Raw genomic sequence first — 26,919 nt, 5'->3', positions numbered from 1 at the left:
CGTGGGAAGCTGGATTCTTCATCCGATGCAATTCGTGCAATTACGGTAAAATCGAGGAACGCAAATATCGGAGGGACTTAACGGAGGATAGTTCTCGGTGATGGTAAGAGATCGAGAGGTGGATACGACTCGGAACGTTAATTCCAGATTCCTCGCAGGTCGTCTACCAAGGATTTTACCGGGATTCGAGACGATATCCAAAGAAAGCGTCGCCGCAGACGCAGAAGTAGGCTGCGAGCTGTCGCCAAATCCCAGGGGCTAACCGATTTCCAATTTTCCGATATTCATGACGTCTCGACAGTGTGTTTGCTGATTGAGGTTTTCTTGTCTCGCGACTTCTTTTATTTCTAGACGAGCGCTACACCGTCTGCGACAAGGAGAGGTACGCAATTGGAGATGTTCGAGACAAGAAGGGGGATGACAAGCACGCGAGCAAAGAAGCTTCCTGTGTACGTCCTATTCGCGGATGGGTAAAAAAAGGAATCGATGTTGATCAAACGGGAGCGCACTGCCAAACACGTCTCCTGTGTCGCGAAGGAAACGACGAAGGAGTAGCTTCCGTTTTCAGGATCGACACAACTCAGACACCAAAAGAAGGAAACACCTGATGCACCGTGTTTCAGACAATCTGGAATCGAATCCGTCAACGAAGAACGAACAAAACTGCGAGTACAGTTTTCTGACAAACAAAATTATTTATTATCTGAAACATAGTGTTGGAATTCATTTGACCGAAAGGTCTCTTTAGGGGACGAACTCGTTGATGGATGAATATACGTTCCTCCCCAGCAACATTTATTCGTGTAAAAAGATGCATTGCGTATGGAAAGAAAAAACGGCGCGGTGAAATGGAAATTCCGATTTATTTCTGCAGTCGTCCGTATACGTTGCAATGCATACTGCGTAACGCGAAAGTAGGGAAATATTGCACATTCGTAGACTCGCGAAGCCCTTTAACGGTTTGTCGCTGGATACCCAAATAGCGATTGCATATTGTGACTTATCAAAGGCTGTTGCCACGTGTAAAATGTCGCTTGAATAACCGACGAGTTCTCAACGTCCATGCACGAGGTGGAATGAGAAACTTTTCGGCCGACATTTTGCACCGTCGGCGTCGCGTCGCGCGACCCTTCAACTTCTCGATTCTTGCGTTCGTGTTATTCCGCGTACGATTTGCATAGAAGTGCATCAATAATCATCGCGAAATAAAACGAAGCTTTCGACAGAGTTCCAGGCTGTCCGTGATATACGCGAATCAATGAAACGAGCACACGCCACAGGGAACCGGTTCTCTCGCGATTGTGAGAAATATTTAGGAACGCATATTTCCTCGGCATGTATGCATACACTGTCGCTCAAAAGTTTATGGATCATAGTTCCATAGCATAAAGCACGATTTACCCGAGTATTCTCGATTCTAAATACGTTTATCGAGTTGTTATTCGTAAAAGGAAACAATAGTACCGAAACAGCTCGAATGTATATCTCCATGAAAAACTGAGAATTGAAACGATCTCTATTTAAGGAGCGATTGAGTCCAAACTTTTGAGCGACGGTGTACATACTCTATCGGCCTCGAGGGCAACGAATTTCTCTCCTTCTGTCTTTTGGCGCGTGTATGCGTACGCTTGGCTCAGAAATATCCTTCCACCGCTACAGGTACACGAAACTCGTCCACGGTAGTCGCAAGCTTGGGAAGGGTCGCCTTCCTCGCGAACGCGTTTCGTGCATCTGTAGTGGAGAAAGGATATTTCCAAGCCAAGCGTACCTACGTGTGTAGTACGTTCTTACTTTCCGCCCTCGTGACTTTTTCATTTTCGCACAAAGCGCCTACCCGAGTCCATCCGCTGGTGCAGACCTTCGCATCGCGTCTGTTTCCTCCGCTGAATTCTTCTTATGACCTCGCTCTTCCGGTTTTTCGTATCAATATTTCCCTGCTAAAGCGCGGCACCGAAATGCACCAGACAAAATACCGCGAAGCATCATCGACGGTCGTCACGTCGTTCGCCACGTAAAACATCGGGGACGTGATGGAAACACGACTCACAGAATGTTCTTCATTCGCTGCGGTCTCTCGTCCACGCTTAGTCCGTTTGTCGAAGATTTAAGACCGTCGCAATCTTACAAGATTTCTGCTAGTGTCCTCAAACACTATGAGATTTTTATGCGAAGCATCTAGGAGATTTTAACGCAATTAGTCTCTGGGTTTTCGGCGAAGTCTAAATTGGATGTCGGACCAGTAATTGACTGGTTACGCGGCAACGTATTTTGTTTAACGCTGCGAGCAAACGTTAATTGAAATTTTTCCCGAGCCAGCTGCTCCAAACTAACTACAACAATATCAGGGGCAGATACTTGTAACGTAAAATTAATTGAGATACATTGGCGGTGGCATAAATCTACTTGAAGTTCGCAGAAGCCACGTTATGCACGCTACTTCAGCAGCGTGCTTTGGTCCAGAAACGAATGGTTGTGAAATTTAACGGGGTAGGCCGTTACATTAAATAGTAACCCTTCGTTAACGTCACCGAACAATCCTCTGCGGTCTATTAATACGTTCCAGTGTGTCGAATAGTCGAAATTCTCGTCGGAATCTCGACATGTAATTTCGAAACTGTAGAATTAAATGAAACATTGAAGATCGTTTCGACGAATCGTTGAAACGGAACACGCTGTTCGTCGTAAAGATGCGAACGATGAAGTTTCGTTTATTAATCGTGTTTATTACTAGGAAAGGAATTTATAGTCTGCATATGTAGATTATAAAACGTCGGCATAAAAGATCCAGAACGAACATTAGTATTGCAAAACAGGAAAGTAGATAAGAAACGTAAGTTGGAATGTTGCAGAGAGAAAGAATGAAGAAAAATTGTAGAGTACGAGATTCCTTCGTCGTAAAAGTTGGGTGTCACTCTTTGTTCAGGATTATTTTGAAGAATAACACGCAACTTCTACAACGCAAGAACTTTGTTCCTTTCGAATTTTTCTGCTTTTTCTTCATTCTCCCTTTCTGCAACTTTCTTGTTTGCGTCCTTTATATACGTTTTTGTTTTGCGATGCTAATGCTCGGAAGACATGTTTTCATTCTAGTATTCGAATTACTTCTAAAGTAAATATAAAACAAAAATCAACTCCTGCATTTGGTTTCAGCCTAGCGTGCACGTGTTTCGCGTTTAAGCGAGCGATTATTCCAAGCGGTCGCTGCACAACAAACGGAGCAGAGGAATAAAGTAATGAACCGTGACGCGACACGCTACGCATGGTGAATCGATAAAGGACGGCTGACGTGATTAATCGACGATATATCGAAAAACATCTGTCGCGGGAGCGGTACCGGAAATCGTACGCCGCGAAATCGGTTTGGAGAACGGGGACGAGCGTGCTCCGCGCGAGTAATGAAATCTTGTCACCGTCGCTCCCGGATGTCGCTAGTAATAACGATTACTCTCGCGGCTCTTCCAGGATACAAATTTGTACCGTCGATCGGCGATCGAGAGGACGAGTTCCCCGTACAGAGAATAATATCGACGACGGTTGATCGTCGAAACAACGCCAACAGCATCGATTAACGGTTTCGCGTGACCGCTGACAATGACGACCGCGTCCAGTGATTTTCGTCGGTCGAAAATGCGCCGTGGTACCGATCGATTAGCATCGCCGAGGAAAGTAATTAACATCGACGAATCCTGGCCGCACACGGCGACGTTGAATGCGAAGGAATCTAATTACGGATCCCTCGACTCTCGGCGCACTGCCGTTGAAAAGATCCCGAATCGGGGCCTCGGGGCTTCGAGTATTTGGGAAGAAAGTTGTTTTGAAGGGAAACCGGTGGGGATTTTTATTTGCTCTGCTCGGGCCGGGAAAACGGTGTAGCTTTCGCGTCAATTGCCGATGAATTGGCAAGCGATTCGATAATTACCGTGAAAGTTCCGCGACAAGTTCCTCGAGCTCAACAGAGGATGGCGGGAGGGAGGAAAGGGGATCCGATTCCACGTTCAGCGAGTTCGTCGGCTTATTTTCCGAATGCAAATGCCCGGAATAATCCATATTTTATGTCAAGATGACACCGCGTCCTCGACCAGGCCGGATAGCTTTTTCTTTCGTCCTTTCTATCGTTCTTCTCGCTGTCAGTCTTTCTTCTGCCACACTCCGTCTCGCGAGAGGAAAGTTTATTCGCAAAGTTTCTCCCTGGAGTTTCGTCGCCTTTGCTCGTGCAGAAAGGCGCGCGATTCTCGACGATACCGTCGACCTTACTGCGGGGAGGTTAGGCGAATATCCTATTTACAAGATGCATTACTCCCGAGCACGCTAAACTCGTGCGATACGATAAGGAAACGAACGAAATTCTCGTATCGAATCGAAGAGTAAATCTTGGAGCGTTTCAGATTATCTCGATATTGTTCCAACTTGACTGATTATTTCGATCTTGTTTTGTGATTGTTTGGTATAACGTTCCATGCACCCGAAACCTCTAGTTTTCCTTTACAATAAGTTTCCAAGATGTGGTCTTCTGTCGTCCAGAACGTGGGAACAGACGTGCTAACCGAGAAGAGTTTTCGTAAAACCAAGTTTTCGATCTCTGCTTTTCGCAAGAATATACAAGGGCGAATCCACCGAACTTATAGATTTGCAATTGAAAAAAAATTAATCAGTTTCTTTTGAATAGTTTCAGGACGGCCTAAAACTTCTGTGGATTTGTCCATAACTCGGCGAAGTTTCCGCGATTCATCGCGTATTCTTTAAATTAAACTCAATGTTCTCTTTCGCGATAAACTAACTCTTTAACCGAAGCGCCTTGTTCCCTTCGCGCGAAATGCAACACCGAAAACACACGAGCATTAAACGGAGTAGTTTACAGTTTCAGACTGTTGCTCGAAACTTTGCAAGTATGTCCTATTTACCCAAGTATGAACAGTGTTTCAAGAATACAGGTTTGTGCTTCACAATTTTTGCACGGTACAGTCTCTTTCATTCGAACGGAACGAGTTGAATGGACGGAATCGAACCGTGGTTGTAAGTTTCATATATTGAATGTGCAATGCGGAGACGCTTCACGCAGTCTAATTTTACGTTTTGTTTATATTCGTATCTGTATTTACGCGGCGAGTGTAACGTTGCACGACCGTGCACGCGAGAACGTCTCCAAGTTTAACTTGGAAACAAGCCACGGCACTCGTGTCGAGGGGCGCATCAGCCGAGGCGTGTACTCCATGCTTATTGTTCGACAACGTGCATGTACCTACGTGTATCCGTACGTAAATGTGCTCTTACTCTCGGCGAAATTATAGAAGACCGTTTAGCGAGATAATTGCTATTTTAATAATACACGAGGAAGGAAAAACTATTCGTTGGGAACGGAGAGCGTTTGAATGTCGGCGAAAGTCGCCAGATTTGTGTTGGCAAAGCGCCATCGGACGGTCAAATGCATTTCGAAGCAATATGGTTGATGCGCGCATGGAAGAACAGTGTTTGGTAGGTATTTTTGGCCCGTCCACTGATATTCGCGAATATACGGAAAGTAATTACGCCTAAACTCTGATCCATGCATCGGGACGAGATCGGAAAATAATTGAAGACATTCACCGTGTCGCTAACTAATTAGCTAAAATGTACCGAGAACTATCAGGCGAACGAGCATCCTCGAGAACGTATGCTTTCTCTCGTTGGTTCCACTTCGGTGTAGGATGGAGGCATCAATTTACCCTTATTAAAAGTTACGGATTAACTTTTTGTGCTCACAACTTTCACGGAACTATCAACCAACCAACGGTAACTACTTCGCGTAACTACGCAATTACGTGTTCACCGTTAGCTCAAATTACCGATCAAGATATACGGGGAATGTTTAGTCGTTTTCGCTCATTAAAGGGATCGGTTTTAACGCGGTATTCGAACGAAAAATGAACGAAACGATGGGGAGTAATCAGAGTCCCACAAGGGGATGAATGGAGCGCGATTGAAATAACATCGCGGTATTTTCTTTCAATCCGACGGGATAAGGATTCGAGCCGCGCCCGAACTGTATCTTCGAGGATCAAGAAAATCGTTTTTCATCGGCGCGGAAGGCGACGACAGCGAAATTCGTTAATCCTGGCGCGGACAGTTTTGGTTCCAGCGAAAAAATATTACTTTCTTAACGAGATTTAAAAAAAAAAAGGAGAGAGAGAGAGAGAGACAAGCGTCGGCGTTCCAATAGAATATAACGAGCGTCGGTGTTACATAACCATCATCAGCCCAAATACAATCGATAAATTCGAAATAATTGCTTCGTCCGTCTCGCCAGAGATCGCTGATAATCCGTTAATCCGGCAAATAATATTCGCGAATTTTCTCTACATTATTAAATTGTATTGTTATCAATAATTCCATATTAATTACAATCCCCCGATATAATTGCTACAGAGACAAATAAACCACCCCCGTTGCATCATCCGTCACTCCCGAGTGTTTCTAGTCATTCGAAAGTCTCTTTATGATTTCGCGATGTTATTAAGCTGAGTAGGCCATCGAGAGTACCGAAGTTATACCTAATTATTTTGAGCCATAGCGTGTACGTATGCATTACAAGTGTGTAACAAATTTGTGTAACGCAGCGATACAATACGCCAACCTCCTTTCGACTGGCTCGTGGAGTATTAAATCATCGGTAAAGTAACTGCATATTGCGAGAAACATAGTTATCATTCAAACAGAAAACAGAATTTTTTTTGCGTTACATCGCGATCCGTAAAGCTCTTCTTGCGATAACATATTTCTTGGCATGAAAGGTAATAAATACAACAGTTGTTAAATTTTTAGACCATACCATCGCGTTATTCGTGATGTCGACGGCCACACGGTAGAATAACCGATAAATCTACCATGGATTACCGTGGACCGTTATGGGTTACAATAATATCCAGGATATGTTACCTATAACTTATTACGACTCAACTTGTAAGTTTATATGCCATAATTCATACCCGGCACTGACTTCTAAATGTAAGTCTAAAATTTGTTTTCCCTGCTACCGTTTTTCCTGGCTTTGCATCTTTCCTTTTCTCTGCACTTTTTTTTTTTTTATACTACTTTTAATTAAACAAAAACCTAAAGCTAATAGAATAGATGACTAGCGAACGAAAGAAATAAACAAGGTAAAAGACCGAGTGTCGTCGCAGCGCCCGATTAGAAATCTTGCCGCTTCACGTGTCACGCGGCTCCGAGCCCTCCTCGATCCTCGCTTATTATTTTTCACGGTGATTTTCTCGCAAACGGAAATGAAAAATCATCGAACCGCAGAATGGTGTCCGTCCCTGGCGAAACGTATGACTGGAACCAATTAAAAGTTCGCAGCATGCCGGAACCAATTACCTACATCGACGCCCGCTAGAGAAATTCCCGGTTGATCTGGATACGAGCGTCTTTTCAGGCGAATCCGTTCAGAGAACGATGGACGAAAATCCACGAGTCCTATGGTCTAATCGCGCGTTCATAACTAATCGCTTGTCAGATATAGCGTACGAGCGCTTAAGCGCTTCGAATGCAGCAGCCTACGAGGAATTCCGGCTCGTTTCGCGACGTGTCTGTACACGAAGATAGAGTGCCCTGGGCCTGCCAGTCATTTAGCAACCCGCGTCTGCTGCCAGTCATTTGCTAACTTCCTTCGAATGAGAACGCCTCGTCGAGCGATTCGAAAAGAAAATCTCTTAGTTGAAATTCGGCTGTAGGCAGGTTACGCGCGTTAAACGCCATCTGCGATTTCCCGTGTATTCTCCAAACGGCTAAAACTTCGTAACAGTGTCGCTGGTGGATGAGAAACGCCGTGAAACGTTGAGAGATTTGTGGAAATTAGCAACCGGCAGTCACTACGTTACGCATGGAATATAATATGGAATGGAATACGATTCTGACGTAAAATTATCACAAAAACGAGGCGCAACGTTGAGCCGAAACTCTTCAAATGATGTCTAACTTGTCTATTTTAGGGCACGTGTTCTAGTCTATGCACGAGTCACAGAAAATTCATCTGTATTTAGTAGCTGCAGATAAAGAAAATGTCATTGCTACCAAAGGGTTAGATATATAGCGAAAAGTCTCTGCGCCGGACGTCTCGTCTTTAATTCTGAATTTTCGCGATGTTTCCTCTCGTAGAACTCGTTTCGCCGAATACTGCGCATGCGAGGGTAACAGAGGGGAACTCGATGGAGTTTCGTAAACATTAATGAGTCAAAGGAAGACGTTCCCTCCCGCGCACTGATAATAGTGACGGATCGCGATATTTATTCGCGTGGGCCACGAAAAATTGTACGTCGTCGACGAAGAAGCGTTTACGAGAGAAAAACTCGCGAGAGAAAGAATTGCACGGTCCCGTTACATTTTTTTCAGTTGCCCATTTATCACGCGGACGACGACGTAATGGACGAGAGGGGAAGCGAGACAACGTGGCCGTTTCACCGCGATGTTTTACCCTCGTGTGCGCTTGATATCCGGTTTGACCCTCGCCCCTTCTCAAACTTTAACTGTTGTGATTCGTTGCATTTCAATGACCCTGACCATTTTCGAAATCTCAAATAAGCTTTAATGATAAATGTTCAACGGAAGAAACGTACTAGCTTGATGAAATTTATAATTTAATCGCGACGAGGATGATAAAAGTTATACAATTTATTAAGGTATTTTAGGAGAGGAAACAAACAGACACTTGCCGGTCGAATGTTATCCGATATATTTAATTCCATTATTTCAGATATTTCACACAAGTTATCCCAGTGACTTGTAACGTATATTTATCTTGGTCATCCTCTGTCGTGCATAAAATTTAGTTATCATTGATTATTTAAGAGTATGTTTCACATATTAATTTGATTAGCAGAAGTATAAGTGACATGAATTTTTGGTATTATTGCGTTCCAATATTACTCAGTCTTTGACGACTATAACTGTCGTAGTTTAATTCTCACGCCACACATAGATGCGCTCTCTAAAAAGAGGACGCGATAGCCGACTGGTTAAGAGTCGGGCAATACTCGTGTGTATTTGACTAATTCAGAAATCTATTCTTCGTACATACAAGAATGTCTCGAATGAACACGAGTAAACGCTTTATTCGTCGCGTTTTATCTATGTGCTTTTACAGAGGTCATTTGGTTTACAATGAAAATCGCCCTGCTCCCTGTAGATGTAGCGACTCTTTTTATTAATCTCGAGCTTTAGAACAATTTTCCTCTACCCGTTCGGAACCAGCTTTTACGCGCGACCACACGTGACGAGCCATTTCAACCGAGAAATTATTATCGGCCACCGAAACTCGACGCCGGAATTCTATACGCGTATCGCCAGCACGTATCACTTTTAGCGAATCCCGTTCGAATCCGTGACGTCCGGGACCCGTAACTTCCGGCGTCTCGTGCCACGCCTGGCCAGCTTGCCATGCCGTCCCGCTTCGTCCTCGTTGCTCGCTGACTTTAACCCCGCTCGTTGCGATTAATTGGAACACATTGCACCTGGGAATCGCAGGTGTAATGAAAGATAATCGTTCCCGTCTGCTCGCCCTTTCGCCGCAGTTACATCGCAGTCGACACGAAACCCCCGATTCCCTATTAAAAGTATCACAATGGCCGCCGAAATAACGCCACCGGAAATAGTGACAGACAGAAAAAACGTTAAGGACCGCGATTCAAGCTGGGATTGTAATTCGACCGCGATTTGAATTACCCAATTCTACTGGAACAAAACATTTTAATTACTACGGAATATTCGGGGATAAATTCTGGCCTACCTTCATATCCCAGATTCTTGAAATAAATTGTTGGAAATGTGTAGTTATGTTTATGAATTTATAGATTCACCGGAGTGTACTCGAAAGATATTCCTACTATCAGTCTGTCGTTTCATCCGCGAATTTGTCAAAACGATGACAAAATATTCAAGTAGGAATTCGCAATGGTCAGACCGGGTTTTTCAATTGCCTATAATTCCCTCAATTCCCTCAATTCCCTTCAATATTCCATTCGTGGAATCTAACGAGAGAACGGAAAATTACGGAATTCATTTGCTTTATACGAGTCGAGTAATTTTGTATTTTCGACCGACGATAGAAAGGGATGTCGAGCAAGCGATACTGCAAAATAGTAGCGCTGGTACTGTATTTTGGAAGTGGTTCGGGGAATGGGTATTACGAGACGAGAATATACTCGGCCATCACCAGAAACCGATATTGAACGCATAGTGGATAAGATTTCCTTACTCCGTCCAAATCCTTCCACTATTCGCGTGAAATACGGAAACGATGACATTTTTTTCCAATCGTTCATCTTTATGGGGAGAGAGAGTTAAATAACGTAGCCGTGCTTTATACACTTACCGTTCCTTTAGGGTTTTCTACTTCCTCTTGCAAAAAAAAAAAAAAACAGAATAAAATACCATTTCCCCGCGTCGCGGGAAATTTTCACCCAGTGTGAAATACAGAATCAGGAGTGCGCGTGGTTTGACCAGCAGTGTTTGACGCACTTCCGAACGCGATTAAACTAATGCAAGTATAGCAAAAAAAGTTGGAGCTCACCTCAGTCTGCTATGCTCCGTATGCGGCGACTCCTCGGGCGATTTGTAAATGTTGCCGGCCTGAAAAGAAAAAGGAAACAGTGAAACATTTTCAAGGGACTTCCTCGAGTTCTGGCTCGTGTGAAGCGTACACTTCGTTTGCGCGGTAAATTAAATACTTGTCTCGAGAATTATTTATATTGTATTACATTCCATGACAGACATTGATGCTCGCGGTAGATACATATGTAGGAGTCTAAACGAAAAATAAGGCACGAGGATTCGAAGCCACGATCCTCGGATCCACAGTCGACCGCTTTAGCTACGCGACCGTACCCTACGTTTCGTGTTCTTATTTGACTCCTTATTGTTGGGTATGGGAGGCGCGGATACTACACATATCACAGAGTATATTACTTCGATCATTGTTTCCGTAAAATTATCGAGTCGTTTCCTCGGACCGACGAAACAAATAAATTAATTACCAGAGACAGTAACGGTGCCGCGTTTCTGACCGTATCAACTTTTAAAACGCGACATTTAATTTCGTTGAAATGGAGTCACCCGTTTGCGAATATCAGGGGATATAAGGTTCGGGGAAGCGATATACTTATTCCTCTTCGGTGAGCCCGGCCATCGGAAATCGCGCGATAAATCGTTTTCCGGAGTTGTTGACGGCATCGGTCGGCAATAAAGCCACTAAAGAAAACCGACGGTATAAATTTCCTCCGGCTCGTTCGTATTACCACGAGGCGATATTTCGAGGAATATCGAATTTGTAGTTAACGTTTCCTAACATAACCGGCAAGAACCGACGGAACGCGGAGAATGAAATCTGGGAATACCCCCGTGGAATACATCACCGGTGAAGGTAACCAGAATTTATGTCGATTAAACCGTAGCGAAAAATAGCCGCGAAGTAGATGTTTAGGAGCGAGCGATTCGCTGGGCAAATTTCTCGCTCGTGGGTACCGCGATTCGAGGTGGACGGGGCGCGAAAGCAAACAGAGAAACGCCGAATGCGTTATCGACGATGCAATTACATTTCCGATCGACGCTGCCACCGCGCGCCAGTTATTAGCGGAATGATACAATTACCTCCGAAAGCGATTAGTGGGCTCACGCTGGCGTTTCTCTTTTTCGCGTCGTATAAATGAAATTCACGGCATTGGGAATCGCGAGCAGCCAATCAAGAACTCTCCCTTGCTTCCTCCACTTTGGATCGGTATCGGCGAACTTACGCTTCGAAATTAGACCCGGTTACGTTTTACTGAATCGCGATAACGACGAGAATCACCGCGACGGTGGCCGTATTAATCGTTATGGAAATGTCTACGGTGACCGGGACAATGGGTGGACAGCGGCGCGCACCAGTCGCGTCCCGTTCGGACAATAATAATTGTTTCGATTCACACGGAAATTGAATAGCGGCCGCGGTTATTATTAAAGGATTGCGCGCGGTGGTAGTTCCGCGACGCGTCGTTATTACGAGTTCAATCTTTTCGTTAATTGGCGGAGAGCCGTGGTGCGCTTAGCAACCGCAAACGTCCGACGAGAGTCAACCATTGTTCGACGATTTGCGGTTAAGATGTTTCCGCGTACATCAAGCGGTGGCGAACGAATATGACCGAACGACGAGGTTTGGAAAGAAAAGAGAAAATGTTTCGTCATCGCGATGGCTACGACGAGATCGTATCGGCGACACTCGTAACTCGACCCACCTGGCGCGCAAACATTTACCTCTTAATCCGCCCTGAACGCTGCGCGGTAACATTCATCCCCTGGCTAGAGTCACCCCTCAGTCACCGTAATTTCCCGCTTTCCAGCTCTACATGGATACGCGACCGGCGAGTTCCGTCGCTCGGTTTATCATTATTTTCTTCCCGTCGACTTTCACTCGCGTCGGGTTAAGCGTTTCCACCCCCGCCGACTTTCACTCGATTGTGCCCGGGCCAAGTTGCGTTTGGCCCGGCTGAGTAGTTCTTGGCACGAGAATCGCTATCACCCGTTTCTCTCCTCGCCATCCAGGGTGGGGCTCGCCACGGAAACGGGTAAGAACAAGAGATCCCGAGCGTAGGAGGGAACGAACGCGGCGAAGAACGAGAACAAGAAGGAAAACTCGCTACCGAAATAAGCTGCGGGACAGAATGACGGGACAAGTTGAAAATTACTCGATCGTAGGCATTTCATATACAGGGTGAACGATTTATCTGAAGACATTGAAATATCTCGAGAATTATGCATCGGATCAAAAAAAGTGGTCGATGGAAGTTGTTTGTCACGAAGGGGGACATCCAATGATACCAAACTGAACGCCCTTCGCCACTCTCTTGGGGGTGAGGATGGGGGAACATAAAAAAACTTAAAATAGGAACATCTATTTTTTATTGCAGTTTTTGATTCTCTAGAAAAGAGTACCTCGATATGACCTACGAGTTTTTGCATTTTGGTTTACAGACGACGCTGTAATCGACGAAAATCAAAATGGGTAAAAAATCATTGTAAATCGCATCAGAAAAATAAACGTAGAAGTATTTGATATTTTTAAAAATGTATATATATATATATATAGCGTGGCTCCAAAAATTTTTCGCGTTACGAATGAAATAATGATTAACGTCTGCATTCACAATTTGGAATCGAGGATGGAATAGATACTTTCATACTTAACAGCTAGGAACTCTCGACATTTTTCTCGCCTCGTATACCCAACGAGAATCCAGCTATTCTCGCTCGAAATACATCGAAACGTGTCTTCTTTCCTAGAGGCCAATTGTCCAGCGCGTGTTGACTGCACCGAGGTTCGTGGATCCCTCGTATGGAGTGTGAGAAATTGAATTTGTCCGGGCGTCGGGTCGCTCGTGTCGGCGATTTATCGCTCGTTTTGAATAAATTCCGGTAGGAACGGGTGACCGGCTTGCGGGCTATATTGGTACCGGTGGGGCTGAATGAGAATTAAGGGGACACGTACACCTAGTCGGGTCGAAAACAGGCCAGTGTTTGTAATCGTTATCCGACTGAAAAAATAAATGTAACGGCTGAGATATGGCTATCGATATGTACGGATGGGTGTGTACATAAACTCGTGACCTCTGTTTTTCTTTATACGAAGAATTCCGCAAACAGGGTCTCGATGTTATTAATGAAATTTTGTGCGTTCTAAAGTAACGACGAGAAGATAATTTTCCTAGGAAAATAGAAGGAGCAAGCAGTAATATGGATTGTAGGGTTTGGAGCTTTGGTGGTCCATCGAACTGCAGCGTTGTAAGCGCGGGCTTAGAGTAGATGCGGAATCAGCCTAATCACCCGGAAGTGTCGCCACTGTTCACCGCTAATCCGATCGCAGATGTTTCTCTCTCCATTCAACCCTCTGCCGTTCCCTTCCTCCCTCCTCTTCACTCTTCTGTTCCCTGCTGTCCGTTACCATCCTACTATCCGTCCTTCTTGCGCTCTCCGCGCACCTATGTTCGCCCTTCTGTCCACCATCGTTCCGACCGCAGTGTTTGTTTGCGGCTGCGTTAGCGAATCCTAATCGCGGTTGGCCCGTTTTCACCCCGAATCTGCCACTTCGTGAGACTGGGCCGCCTGAATCGAATAAAACGCGCCTCGATGGACGAACGGTTTAATCTTCTCGCCGCGCCGACGCCCGAGCAACAATATCGCGCAACGAAATATTAACCACCGTTCCATCAAATGTTCGAATAGCGTGAAATCATCGTTCGTAATTTTAGCGTTAAAACCCACGAGATCGTCGGTTGTCGCTTCAAAATTATTTTGCGATGCACGGTAAACGTCGCGGTAAGGACCGCGCGTAAGGACGTCTGGTAGCGCATGACGAATTCTCGAAATGCAGCAAAGAGAGAATGTCAAAGGGAAAAATGTAAGGAAAATCTAACGGCGCACGGGAAATAAGAAACAAGGATTGCTCTCACGCGAAGGAGCAGGAGGAAAATATTTTTGAAGCGAGGAACGCGCGGGTTGGTAAGAGAGCTACTCTAATTAGCTTGGTATACGGGGTGGCTTTTTGTTTAATTAACACGCTCGTAGTAAACTACCCTTGTACCGCACCCCAACTCCCTCTCCAACTCCTCGCCTTTCCTCCTCGTTCGCTGAGCTCTCTGTGTGGGAACACTTTATGGTTTTTTTTTGCTCCGTCCTCTTTGCTTTTCGCTCAGACCGGTCGCCCTTCGTTTATCCGTGATGCATTCGATAGGTGTTTGTTTGCTTAAAATTCGCGCTCAAGGGTGTCGGATTTAAAAGGCAATGCGTAGAGGGTTGGCGCAAGCCGCGTGCTTTGTTTTCGGTTTTTAAACACCGTCATCGGTTGCGCGCGTGCGCCCACGGTGCTTGCCGCTTTTAATATCGTCGCACAATGAATATTTGCTTTTTATTTTCCTTGCCTCTCCAGCATGTTTTTCTTTTTTCTTTTTTTCATTACCGTTCCTTTACCAGAACCAGACGATATCGCGTGCACCGAGGCTTTGGCCCGGGAAGCATCGAGTAACCTTCTATCCCGCGCAACGTCTACCTCGCTATTCTCTCTGTACGCGTACCGCGGATGAATAAAGTAAACCTCGATCCGGTTTCACGTTGTTTGGACGCGATGCGCAGCGGGAATCCTTTCGCTCAGACGCTTCAACGATAAACTGTCGTCGTTACGGGGTTGCAGGTCCAGAAAATTGTAGCTGGCATAGCACGAAGTCGATAAGAGAACTTGTATACGGTTGAACGCCCCAAAACAAGGTTCGACCTTATGCATATTTTGTAAGTTGAATTTTCATTTTTAAATAAGTCAAACACGAGGCTGGCAAAGAATGTTAATAAAAATAACGAAGCCATTAGGCTGCGACTCCAACTGTACAGCTCTGTAAGAGGAGTTACTTAGTCGTCGCTATTGGTCGACCGTGCATGTTCAATTTCACGTCGAGCAAGATACCTCTCTATTCTATCTTGAACATCGTGGGCAAAAGTTCTATTATCCAAACCTTGCTAAGTTCCGATCTTGACGTTCCCTGTTCGTTATCGCGGCCTCGATTAAAGATTCATACATTTTTGGAACAGTACCTCCGACTATCGTATTCCAGGTGATACGTTTCGGATAGGAACTTGTTCGCCCGTTGAAGCAGACACGTATTCGACAAATTCGAGAATAATTGACTAGCTCTCGACTCTCCTTGTCGAGTCATATACATGTTTTGCGGTACGAAGCGAAAGAAAAACAGTTTCATGCATTAATTCGAGCAAGAACGGGGCCGAGAACTGGACTCGTGCGAGAGTAGGTGCTGTGTTCAGCTTCGTGCCGGTCTGGCAACGAGGCACCACGGTTTGGTTCTGTCTGGTCTATACGTAGGTGGACGTTAGGTGCAGGTGGCGCAGCGTATTTATAGCCGCTTCGTGACTCCTCTTCCTCTTCGCCAACAACGCTGCCTCTTGGTCCTCCCGGTTTTCGTGCAACTTCCCTCCTCCTCCTATCCCTTTTCCCTTGCTCTCTCTTTCTCTCGCGGTGTCGTTTACTACTCGCGAAAGTCTGCCTAGGGACTCTAAGCCGGCCGGCTCGAACAACGACTTTCGCGAGACTGCTCGGGCAAGTAGAATAAACAAGAGGAAAGTGAATTTCGCTGACAAGGAAAAATTGGACGTACCCGGTTACTACTAATTAAGGGGCTACTTTAGTCTGACTGCCGGCAAACTAGGTTATTTTTAAATTCGATCGGATATCATCGCACGGTTAGGACCAGCAAGGTTCAAAGGAATCGTCGAGGGTAGAAGAGAGTTGGCCTCGTCGCGCATAAATTGGTCGTCAACGGCGTCATCGCGACGCGTGGAAACCGCCTCGCAAAGAACTTTGACGAGATCGTCGGGCGTCTACGTAGCCGTCAGGCTCTCGCGCTAATCCCGGCGTGACGTAAGTGGTGTACGCCGACGCCGTGTACGCGCGGTTCTCTTAACGAGAGCCAGGTATTTACCCCGTTCGAGGTCTGTCGTGCGGTCCGCGGGGTTAAAAGCAGCGGTTCGGTCAACAGTTTTACGTTGGCTCGGTTCGCCAGCATCGGATAACGCTCGGTGAACAGCCCCGCGCAGTCACTTCCAGCCGAGACTAAACCCGCCCCTACTGTACCCGCACTCGGTAAACGGTTAAAGTGTTGTCCAAACTTGACGAAACTCGTTTGCTCGGCACCCGACTGCTATCTACTCGCGAGGATCTTCCTCTCTGTCTCGCCGTGCGAACGCCTCGGCTGTTGTCCCCTTTTGCCTATATCCGAGCTCCTTTTCCACAGAAACGGAGAAACACTTGGTATCCTTTCACTCTGTTTCGATCTTAGCCGGGTCCGACCTAAGTGTTTGTCCGTTCTCTCGACCAATCTTTGAACTCTCCCATCGAGATACGAGTACGGGCTGTGTCTTCGCCCCGCGAACTAGACACGCGAAGTGGTTTTTCTCTCGGGAAAACGGGTAACTTTTACATGCGATTAATTAGGCGTGTACGCGCGAGACGAACTTTTTCGTTCGGGGAATCGAACACGAATTCTCGGAGAATCCGTTTCTTCGCGAATCGATTTGTTCCGCAATCTTTTTACTCGAAAGTTCATTTATATTTTTAAAGAAGCGTGTCACACTCCTTGTCATAATTGGACGAGAACACGTAACAAATGTGCCCGATGCTTTTGAACGCGCCTGTATTTGGTCGCGATGCATTTTTCGCGATATATTTGTATGAAAAATAGAGGAAGAGGGTATTTGTAAGCCGTGCATAGAAAGCGGAACTATAGCGCAGCTTCTCACACGCGACGACACAAGCGCTCGACGCTGGAAAGGGCTAAGGCATACTTGACTCTAAGCTGGCAGTGACGACGATTTATCTTAGACCTATCCCCTATAGAGTGTCACGATCCCTTTTAAGTAGCACATAGGTTGAGCTATTAAAAGGCAATGATCGATGATTCGCCGTGGTAGTGTAACATGTACGCTATCCATTATACGCTCTGGCAGTATATCTATCGTCGCCTCATTCGCCGCACATAAGCCCGAAACGGCCGCGACAACCGCTTCAAATCACCGCGTACCCAGCTGTTTTCGAAATTATGTTCATCGTAAATCTGAAATTCCGAATCGCGCCGTTATTGCGTGCACGGTGCGGCGCCCGTAAAATTTAAATCGAGAAAGCGTTTATTTCTTTGTCCCTTTCACCGGAACTCGTCGTTGAGTACGCGTTGTTCGAGGCTATCGCGGTTAAAAAGCAGAAAAAAAATATTGTTGCGTCCAGTCGTTTCCGCTTTTATTATTCTGCGTTTACCAGACAGACAATAGTACACGAACACTTTAGTATTAATATAGAAAAAGAACAAGCCGTTTAAATATGTAGAAGCTCCTTTGCGCTCCGATTATATAGTTCGTCTTTCAATTCATTCTAAAAACTACATCGGCGAGGTTATGGTCCTTTAATTGCGACCTAATTTTTGTATAAATTTACCCAGCCGTGGAAGGTCTCACAGTTTTTACTGCGCAAAGTTGAAAAGAATGTTCCTAAGCGACGTTCACGATGCAAGACAAAATCCTCCTTTTTATTCATAAATTATGTTTTTACGATAGTAGCGCTATCAGTCATTAGCTTATGCGACACAAAGTCCTAGTCTTCTTCAAACATTTTTGTCCCTCTCTCTCTCGCTCTCTAGTTTTCCTATAAAAAAATCCAAACGAATTTTTTGTCTCTTATCGGTAAATCAATTGGTCGCGATCCGTAGTGTTTATACGCAGTAGTCACCGATGATCCTTCGAGCAGCACTCGTCGGATCGTTTTAAGGGCAATGATCGACGATTCATCGCAACGATATCAGTCCCGAGAGGCTACTTCGCGCTGAATTCACTATCAATGCTCTTCCACGGTGCATATCCGAGCCGAAAACGTATTGCCAACAATTCGCTTGGCACGCGCACCGTAGTTCGTGACTCGAGAGTAATTGAATGAGATCGAGGCACCCTTTATTCCACCTGTCGCTGGGATATCGAAAAACTTCTTTCCATTTCTCGGACACGAAACAATAAAAAAAAAAAAAAAAAAAAAAAAGAGAGAGAGGAAAAAGCGTTTAACCCCTCGACAACGAGCGAGCGCGTGAAAATTGATCTATGGCGTTGGCGACAATGCGAGTAACAGAATCGTTGTACATCGGTAATCGAGAGATCTTATTTTTCATTTATCAGTGATATCCGTCCGGCGATAAAGCTTGATTTATTCGACGATTAAACGATACGCCTTCGAATTTTCGCGCTTCGATGGAATTCGTTGGAACGGGCATACCCAGCCAATGGATTTTCTATCTCATCGCGATCGAGTCACGATAACCGGTCACCAAACTTCCGTTCCAGATCACCGTCCATTTCCTAAGACCAATGGGTATCGGTTCCTTTGTTGTCGCGACGTAATGATCGAGATAATACACGGTGATATCCGGTAAGCTTCATACCGGACTTGCTGGCAATACGATCTCTCGTGGTACACGTCGTAGAAGCGTTGCACGTCGACGGAAAAGGGGCGGTAACCTATCGGAGCGAGGGGGACGACGAGGCGCGAACTACGAGCCTCGTAATCAAGCCACGTCACAATGGTATTCCTCTAATACATTCGTGCGTTCCTGTGTATTGGAGTGCCGTGCCTGCTGAATGGGACTATCTGCGCGTCGTACACCGCAATATAGGACGCGTAATATCAATGTTGAGCCCCCAGCTGATTATTGCGCCATCCGACGCGAAGAGCGCCGGATTATGCCCTTTAACGGTTCGCGTTTATACGCGTCGACATTCGTGCGGTCATGAAAATCGCTTTTCCCGCGGCGAGAGAGTGCTGGCTCGTTTACAGCCAACTGTTTCTCCCTCTCATAAAAGAAATATGTTCTTTTATCTCTGCAGAATGCCTCAACGAAGGGACCGTCTCTCGTTATCCAACGGACTTCAAACATTTCTCAAAATGTCTGCAAATAACGTATATATGCTAAAAAAAAAATCAGAAAATTGCAAGAGGTAACCGTCATTGTTCACGGACGGATCATGTTGAAAATTGAATCAGATCTTGGGATGAGAAGATAAAACTTAAATATAGAGTTTCATTGAAATCCACGCGAGCGTCAGTCGGCACGAGTAGGTAGAGCGCGTTTAAGTTGATACGGCCCGTCACCAGTCAAACAGTCATAATTCGTCCGTCCAGTACGGTGGAGCGTTCGTTTCGGTGAATCGAGCGGATTAAATTGTACGGTAATTCGCAGCAAGTTCCTTCGTTCCTGACGCGACAGTATCGGGAAGCACGCAATTTTATCCGTTGCGACGGAACTGCGTAAGTGGTCTTGAGAGACGCGTTTCAATCTCTGGAAGCGGCCGCTCCCGCAGTGAAAGAATCAGGGAAAGCGGCCGGGAAGGAGGGGAAGAAACGCGAGAAGAAGGTGGATAAACAGAGAATAGACAAATAATGGAAGAAAAAAGGAAACGAAGGAAGAGGCGGAGCGGGAGAGGGGGTAGCTAGGGTCGACTGGAAAAGCAACAGGTGCCGACGTCTAGATAGCAAGCAACCCCTGCGCCTTCCGCCAACCCCCTAACCCTGCCGCTTATATACTGTTCTTCTCTATTTCCATCTTCCGTCTCCGTTTCTCTTCCCTCGCTCTCGTGTCTACCCTTGAACAGATCCCAGCGAGATAGCAAAAATGTTTAATGGGGTGAACTCGCCGGAAAATGCCAGGCGACCCGCTCGCGTCTCCTTGTAACGCAGCCCTGAAAATGTCGTTTTCCTCGATCAGTTTCGCATTAACAACTCGAGTCAGCTTATCGAGGACCTTTTCGTGTTTAGCCAAGTCTTCTCGGCGAAGGGGTGCTGCAGCCTCTCGAGTGTCTTGAATTTTTCCACTGGAGAAATATCCCGACGCGTGCACCGGGCCACCGAGGTAATTCCAGTCTTGGCTGCGCGCGTGGCAAGCAACCAACAAGAAAGCCGCGTTCCCTTGATCCCTGAACGGGAAATGAGAATGGAACGCTCGCAGTCGTAAGGGAAATTATTCTCTACGCACGGACCCCGCTCCCTGGAGTTTCGATGCGGAAAATTGACTTCTTTGACGTCTTTGTTCTCGCACTTTCAACGAGATTCCCTATCGGTAATAGCATTTCTTTCTTCTTTCAGGCTCTTTCTACTTTAAAACAATAATACTAGCCTTCCACTTTAAAACAATAAGCAGCCTAGTCGCCTCAACCTTTTCAATCTGTATATAATTAATAATTTCGCATACAACACGACGCGTACTCGAACGGCATTCGTAATTATTTTCTCTTTGCTCGTGCAATTCTGCAATCAGTTGCACTCCAGGGGTTGAGCAAATATGCGAACAAAACATAGCTCGCGCGTATAAATTCCATAATATCGTCGAAATCGAGCCCCGCGAGACGCAAACATTCGACTCGACGATGCCAGTCGGTTCGTGATTCGTTGTTCGGAACTCTTGACTTTATCATCGGTCCAGGATCCTGAAGATCTCTCGGTATGGACGAAACTCGTTTCGCATTCCCTGCCAGGGGTTTACATTTTAAACAACCGTCTGGAACGCGGTTTACGAACCCACGGCATTCCGTATTAATACGATCTCGCGTGCCTGGTTGCGAGCCGGGCGTTACGACTTCTTGAGTGCGATTAAACCCTCTTTCTGGTTCTGTCTCGTCCCAGCCGTAAATACTCTGCTTGTAATTCAACAGGTACAATCGCCCCGCCGATTAATCATGCAAACCGTGCGGAGAAACGTTTGCTCGTAAGATTCAATTTCTCTTTCCGAGAATATAGGATCGCTCGACGTAGGTAATGCTAGTTATCGCCATTGTTCAATTATCACTGGGAATACCAAATTCGATCGAATTTTTACTACCAACGGTTAGATATAGTCTACTGTCTGATAAACCATAATATGTTTCGTGAAGCGTTTATGGAAAATGTGACCGGCTAATTTCGTTCGCGTCGAGAATCTCGACGTTGCGATAGAAAAGGGAGGATGGCGTGACCCGTCAACGACGAGGACGCTCTCACTTCCTATGCTAATACCAAAGGCTCGACTGCTTTCATAAAAGGCGCCGTGCTCTTCCTGTTCGCGAAATAAGATCGTGAGTTTACGAAGAAGGCGCGCCGAGGGCGGCTGTAACAGGGAGAGCAGAGGGATCTCTGTTATACTCGCGGCATCTGCCACCACCGTATCCGATATACGATATACTTTGTTTGCCCACACGGACAGGCTTGTATACGCTGCACGCCTATACACCGGCTGGCTGCGTGCAGTTCGCCGTAAGGAGGCGAAATCCAACCGGGCGAGTTTACCGAATAAATCAGAATACGCGAGAGAACCGCATCAGCCGCGGAGAGTCCGATATTTTCCAAGCTCGTGGAGCCATTTGCGGAGAAGTTTCTTGTATGCGCGATCTTGCTCCCGAACGATCCCTTCCAGGATGTCTTCCCTTTGCGGAAGACTCTACGAGGAGACCTACCAGCATCCGGGATACATTCAACGAACAACGAATGTGATTCTCCTTCCCATAGATCAATAGTACGCGAGACCAATTTGTCTTCGGACAAATTAAACACACACACATATATTCTCACGAGTTTGCGTTAAACATCATAGCACGGTTTCTAGGAGAAACTCGAATGGTTCTAAATAAGGGGATCGCTCGTGACGACAACGCTGAACAAGAGAATGCACGCTCGCGCAAATTGAAACGTGGATCGATACTCGAATAGATTGGGCTTTGGAATATGGCGCATGTATATTGGAGTATTTACGACGTATTTGCATCGTTCATCGTTAGGCATTTCTTTCAAACTGGCCGCGGTGTTGAAAACGAAGGGAATATAAATGATACTTTCGAAAATTCCAGAAAAGGGGATGCGGAAGGAAAGGTGGAACAGGGTTCGAGGGTGAAAAACGTGCCATGCCGAAGAGCATCATGCGCAATCTTGTATGTAAATCGAGAAGAATAGAGCGAGACGGGAAACGAAGCAAAGAGTGCAGAGAAAGCGAGAGCAGCGGACGATGTAGACGGAGGAGGGTAGTCTAAGAAAAATTTGTTCTCTTAAGATTTCTACATGCAAATCCCATGCCCCCCTGGCCGCTCGCTCGGCTCCATCGGCGCGGGTTGGATTTGCATTCCACATCTACATTCATACTCAGGCGGTGGAGTCGGTCGTGCGGTATATATAAAGTCTCTAGTTTTATTAATGATCCGTAAGTGTCGGCGGAAACGTTATCGAGAGAACGGGGATGGGAGACCGCGCGTACAAGGGAGACGAGCAGGAAGTAAGGGACCTGACCCGAGAGCGAAACGGGGAGGCATGTCTATGCTAGGAGTGCAATTACCATTACTCCATTAGGATCCATAATTTGCCTAATCGGGCTTCTGTATGTATTACACTGTTTACTTCAAATTGTACACGCGATGCACGCGTACATCTTGCAGCGAGTTGTTCCCTCGTGCGTTTTAACCGACGACCGAGCTAATTTTCGTCGATCGTTCGCATATACGTTCTTGCGAAACGGCTCGCGTAAACGTAGAGTTCCTCGATTAGCTCAACGAACGGAATTCTTTAGACTTAGACAAAATTTAGGATATGGCTTTAACGTAAATTCTAAAATGAATCTTTTTAAAAGAAATACATGCAAATGGTGATCGATGGTGGCGAATTCTCGTCCGTGTTTCTAAACGCTCGATCGTTCGATTTTCCGTTCGGGCGTCCAACGAGGAATAACGTTCGGCGAACAACGAATGTTTACCGGTGCGGTGTCTCTGGTTTCGAAAAACGCCAGGAAAAAACATTGTCGCTCGGGAATTACTCGGTACCGGTACGATCTGTATCGACTGGTACGAAGGCTCTCGGACCGTGAATCACGAGCGCGGCCGGCGTCAAGAAAGAGAAGTCGGCCGAGGGACGGACGAACGAGAACGAAAACGAGAACGCGCGAGAAAAACGAGCAACGAAAGGAAAGAGGGGCGGAAACGTACGGCGGATAATGCGATTCTGCTTCCGCGGCACCGGATAGAATCACGTGAAAAAGTTTGCCCCGTCGTAGCTAACTTTCGTTCCTCTCTCGTTTTCCTCTCCCCCCGCGCATCCCGCAGCACCCGTCAGTTTCGTTCTCTTTCCCGAAGGAGGGGTCAACCGCGATAACAATTGCACTCGTCGTTCGTCGAGCACGTTCTTCTTCGCTGTACAATTACACGGTTAAACTCGACGAGGTGGCCTCTTTCGAATATTAGTATTTACGAGGAGGAATTCCGTCGACGATCCAGATCGCTGAATTGTTCGGATTTTCAAAGTAGCCGACAGGGTGACAAGGTAGTCGAGAGGGTGGTTTAGCCCGTGGAATCGATAATAAGGTTGTCTAACGAGCGATGAATCCGGATTCGCGTTTCTCGCCGCTCGATAGTTTTTGTTCGCGCGTTAATTCTGCAAATTCATCGTACGATCTAACGGTGATATCCAGAGTTTAAAATTTAACCCCCGGCCTTAATTCCCGCGGGTTCATCTAGCGCTTGACGAATCACGTGCCGTTAATTCGTCGCAAACCCCGTAACATATATACTCGTTCCTCTGTTCCTCTCATGCATCGCAGCGGCGCCGGCGGAGAGTTGGTTTCGCGGCAGCATTAAGGAGAAATCGCGCGCCGGCTAAAGGAGGACTGGTTCCATTAAAGGCATTTACTTTCAGTGTCTGCACTTAAGGAGCGCAAGACCAGTGTTAGAGGTGATTCTAACCTGACCCAGATTTCCCCTCGTTGTTCGAGGGTAATTTCAAAATGAAAGAAACCCTGCGATCGATTCATTCCGTGCTCACGTTGAATCGAAAGAGAAGAAAGATGGAAGCGAGACGTAAGGGAAATTGATTCGGCAATTAAACGGTACACAGCGACGATAATGCGCCGTTCGTTCTTCGATCCAACGCTCAGCCTCGTAACAATATCTTAAAAACTTCGTACCGCGGAAAAGTTGCCGCGGCCAATAAAGGAAAGCAAAATTGCTCGGTACGAAGGTGAACCGTCACGAGTAAGAACTTCTCGTTAATACCTGTTTTACGAAACGTTAATATTAGGGGGAATCTATTAGGGGGCGAGTACATTTTTTTTATCTGTGGTACAATCTGACTCGGGTTAGGCGTGACTTGGCCCAATGTTCCGCGTACAATTTGGAGACCGAGCCGAATTCCACGGTCGTTGTAATTTCGAGTGCGGAACGGATAGAGTACGGGGCAAGGGCACGGATAAGGTAGGCGTTTGCGCAGAACATAGGGAGAGGAAGCGAGTTTAATTACGAGTAAAAATCGAGTTTGCTCGATCGGCGTCGAGATTGTCGCCTTGCGAAACGAAGTCCCGCGATTATTAGATTTCTAGGCGGCAGGGAGCCGAAGGAGGGAAGCGGCTGTTCTGGCTGCATCTCCTACGAAGGGAGGTCGGCGGAACGGACAGATCGGCGTGGGAGGGTTGGCTAAACAGTCCACGGTACGATCCGAGAAATGGGTAGAACGGCAGAGAAGAGGGGGTGGTTGAAACTATTTCTCTTGCTTCTCCGGTACGCTGGTTGTGATTTGAATACATCCAGTTAGCGGCGCGTGCCTCGAATTCTAGATTGCAGACGGAAATGGTTAAAGGAGCCACTCGTTACTTCGTTTGGCCGATATTATGCTTCGCTCGCATCGTACGCTGTCCCGCGATCGTCGCCACTAGAACTGCCAACGATAGTCGACCTCTCTCCAATTATATGTATACGCGTATCGTACCTATCTCCTTCTCATCTTTACCCGCTGTTACCTACCAAACCATTGTTCGTCCGAGCAAACGATATTTTGCGCTTAGTTTGCGGCGAGAGGTACGTCTCGCGTAATAAAATGTATTTATTCGATACATCTATGCATGAATTCGCGCTCTCCGTTCAAAGCAGTATCCGTAATGGCGAGGTAGATGAACAATATCGTTCTACAATTTAGAACAGCGACGGAATCTCGCACTTGTAGTTTTACATGTTAAACTTCAATATCCATGCGAAACGTTTTCTCATTACTCGATGGTGCTCGTATCGTACAGGAATTATTTTTTTCACGTACCGGAACGATGCTAGGCAAAAAATGTCGAAAAACTCTGTCGACCATCTGCAGATAAATGACCACACTAATGTGTATACCAGCCCCTGAATAGCTGCTCTCGAGGATAATTCCGGAGCAACGAGTTTCCTCGCTCCGTTGGCTCGACGTGCTCCGCCCGACGGCGATTGATGTATCCAATTTGAAATTTGTTCCGCGCCCGGCGTTGTATTTAAATAAGCCGACAGGCTGGTTATTCCCGAGATTACGTGCAACAACCGATCCCAGTAAACACGCGTCTTCTAGGCAGAGGCCAAGCGCGATAATCTCCTTGCTCCGCCGACATAATTCGAAATTTAAATGAGGTTAAAATAGTTTGCAACAGCAATTTGTCTCGTAAAGTTTCCTACGAAGGAACGTCTCTCGCTCCCTCTCCTCGAGCCCCACTCAACGTTTCAAGGATTCGTTTGTATCGTTAACTGGCGTCGACGGTTTCGAAAAAAGTTTGATTCGTAGAGAAACTCTACGATCGTCTAAATCAGGCATGGCCAACATTCTAGTAATTAATCGAAAGAATTCTCGATACTTTTATATCCAGAAGGACTTTTCAGCACCGTGAAAATATATTTTTTCCCAATTCGGGCCGGGCGCAAAAACAGTTGACCATGCCCGGTCTAGACCAACGATGACGTTCGTAGACTGTTCGGAACTGAAGGCAAATGAGACGATCGAGTAACAGGTTGCGACGATAGTCTCGAAGTAGTTACTTCTGTCGTTTGCGTAGTAACAATCACGTTACTTTGCGTGTACGGAACCGCAATCTGGTAATTGTCACGAGCGAAGCGTGACACACGTTCGCGTTACGCGTCGGTGATTCGAGAGCAATTTACGAACGGAGGATCGTCGCGAAAAGGCGGATGTAAGCGAATTTCAACAGGGACGCTCAACTTTACGGAGTTAACTACTAAGTCCTGCGATTGCGAAAGCTCTACTCGTCAATTCCTTCCGCAACTAATTAAAACTTCCTTCCGTTTTCGAGGGACGTCGCGACAAGATCGCTTTCCAATCCGTGAATGCAAGTGGAGGACGCAATGGTCGTGTTAAAGCGCGCGAGCGATGCGCGAATGGCAATCTATCATAGCTACCGTGAAACTAGATTTCTTTTGTAGGTTGAGAAAGATGCAGTTTACCTGTACGAAGGATCTGTGCGGTTCTTTCGGATTCTGCACAGCAGGTCATTTCATATTATTGATTAATAATATTGATTGACATCAGGCACCCAATCAATATATAGTTAATATGCTTTGCATTTCACT

General features: G+C 46.1%; 1 protein-coding gene across 5 annotated transcripts in view; it reads right to left on the bottom strand.

The window, feature by feature from the left end:
* The window catches only part of LOC128887495 (zeta-sarcoglycan), a 137,713-nt gene that overhangs the window by 39,618 nt on the left and 71,176 nt on the right, over positions 1-26,919 (bottom strand). For 4 of the 5 annotated variants that reach the window (XM_054143470.1, XM_054143471.1, XM_054143472.1 and 1 more), the window contains exon 3: positions 10,541-10,599. In XM_054143470.1, coding sequence (XP_053999445.1) covers positions 10,541-10,599 — 59 coding nt within the window. Of the gene's footprint in view, positions 1-10,540; positions 10,600-12,258; positions 12,426-26,919 lie in introns of those variants that run through there. The other variant, XM_054143473.1, reaches the window with a different exon arrangement.

This window comes from Hylaeus anthracinus, unplaced genomic scaffold, assembly GCF_026225885.1.
Source record: "Hylaeus anthracinus isolate JK02 unplaced genomic scaffold, UHH_iyHylAnth1.0_haploid 11989, whole genome shotgun sequence".
Taxonomy (NCBI): Eukaryota; Metazoa; Arthropoda; class Insecta; order Hymenoptera; family Colletidae; genus Hylaeus; species Hylaeus anthracinus.
This window is presented reverse-complemented; position numbering and strand designations above follow the sequence as displayed.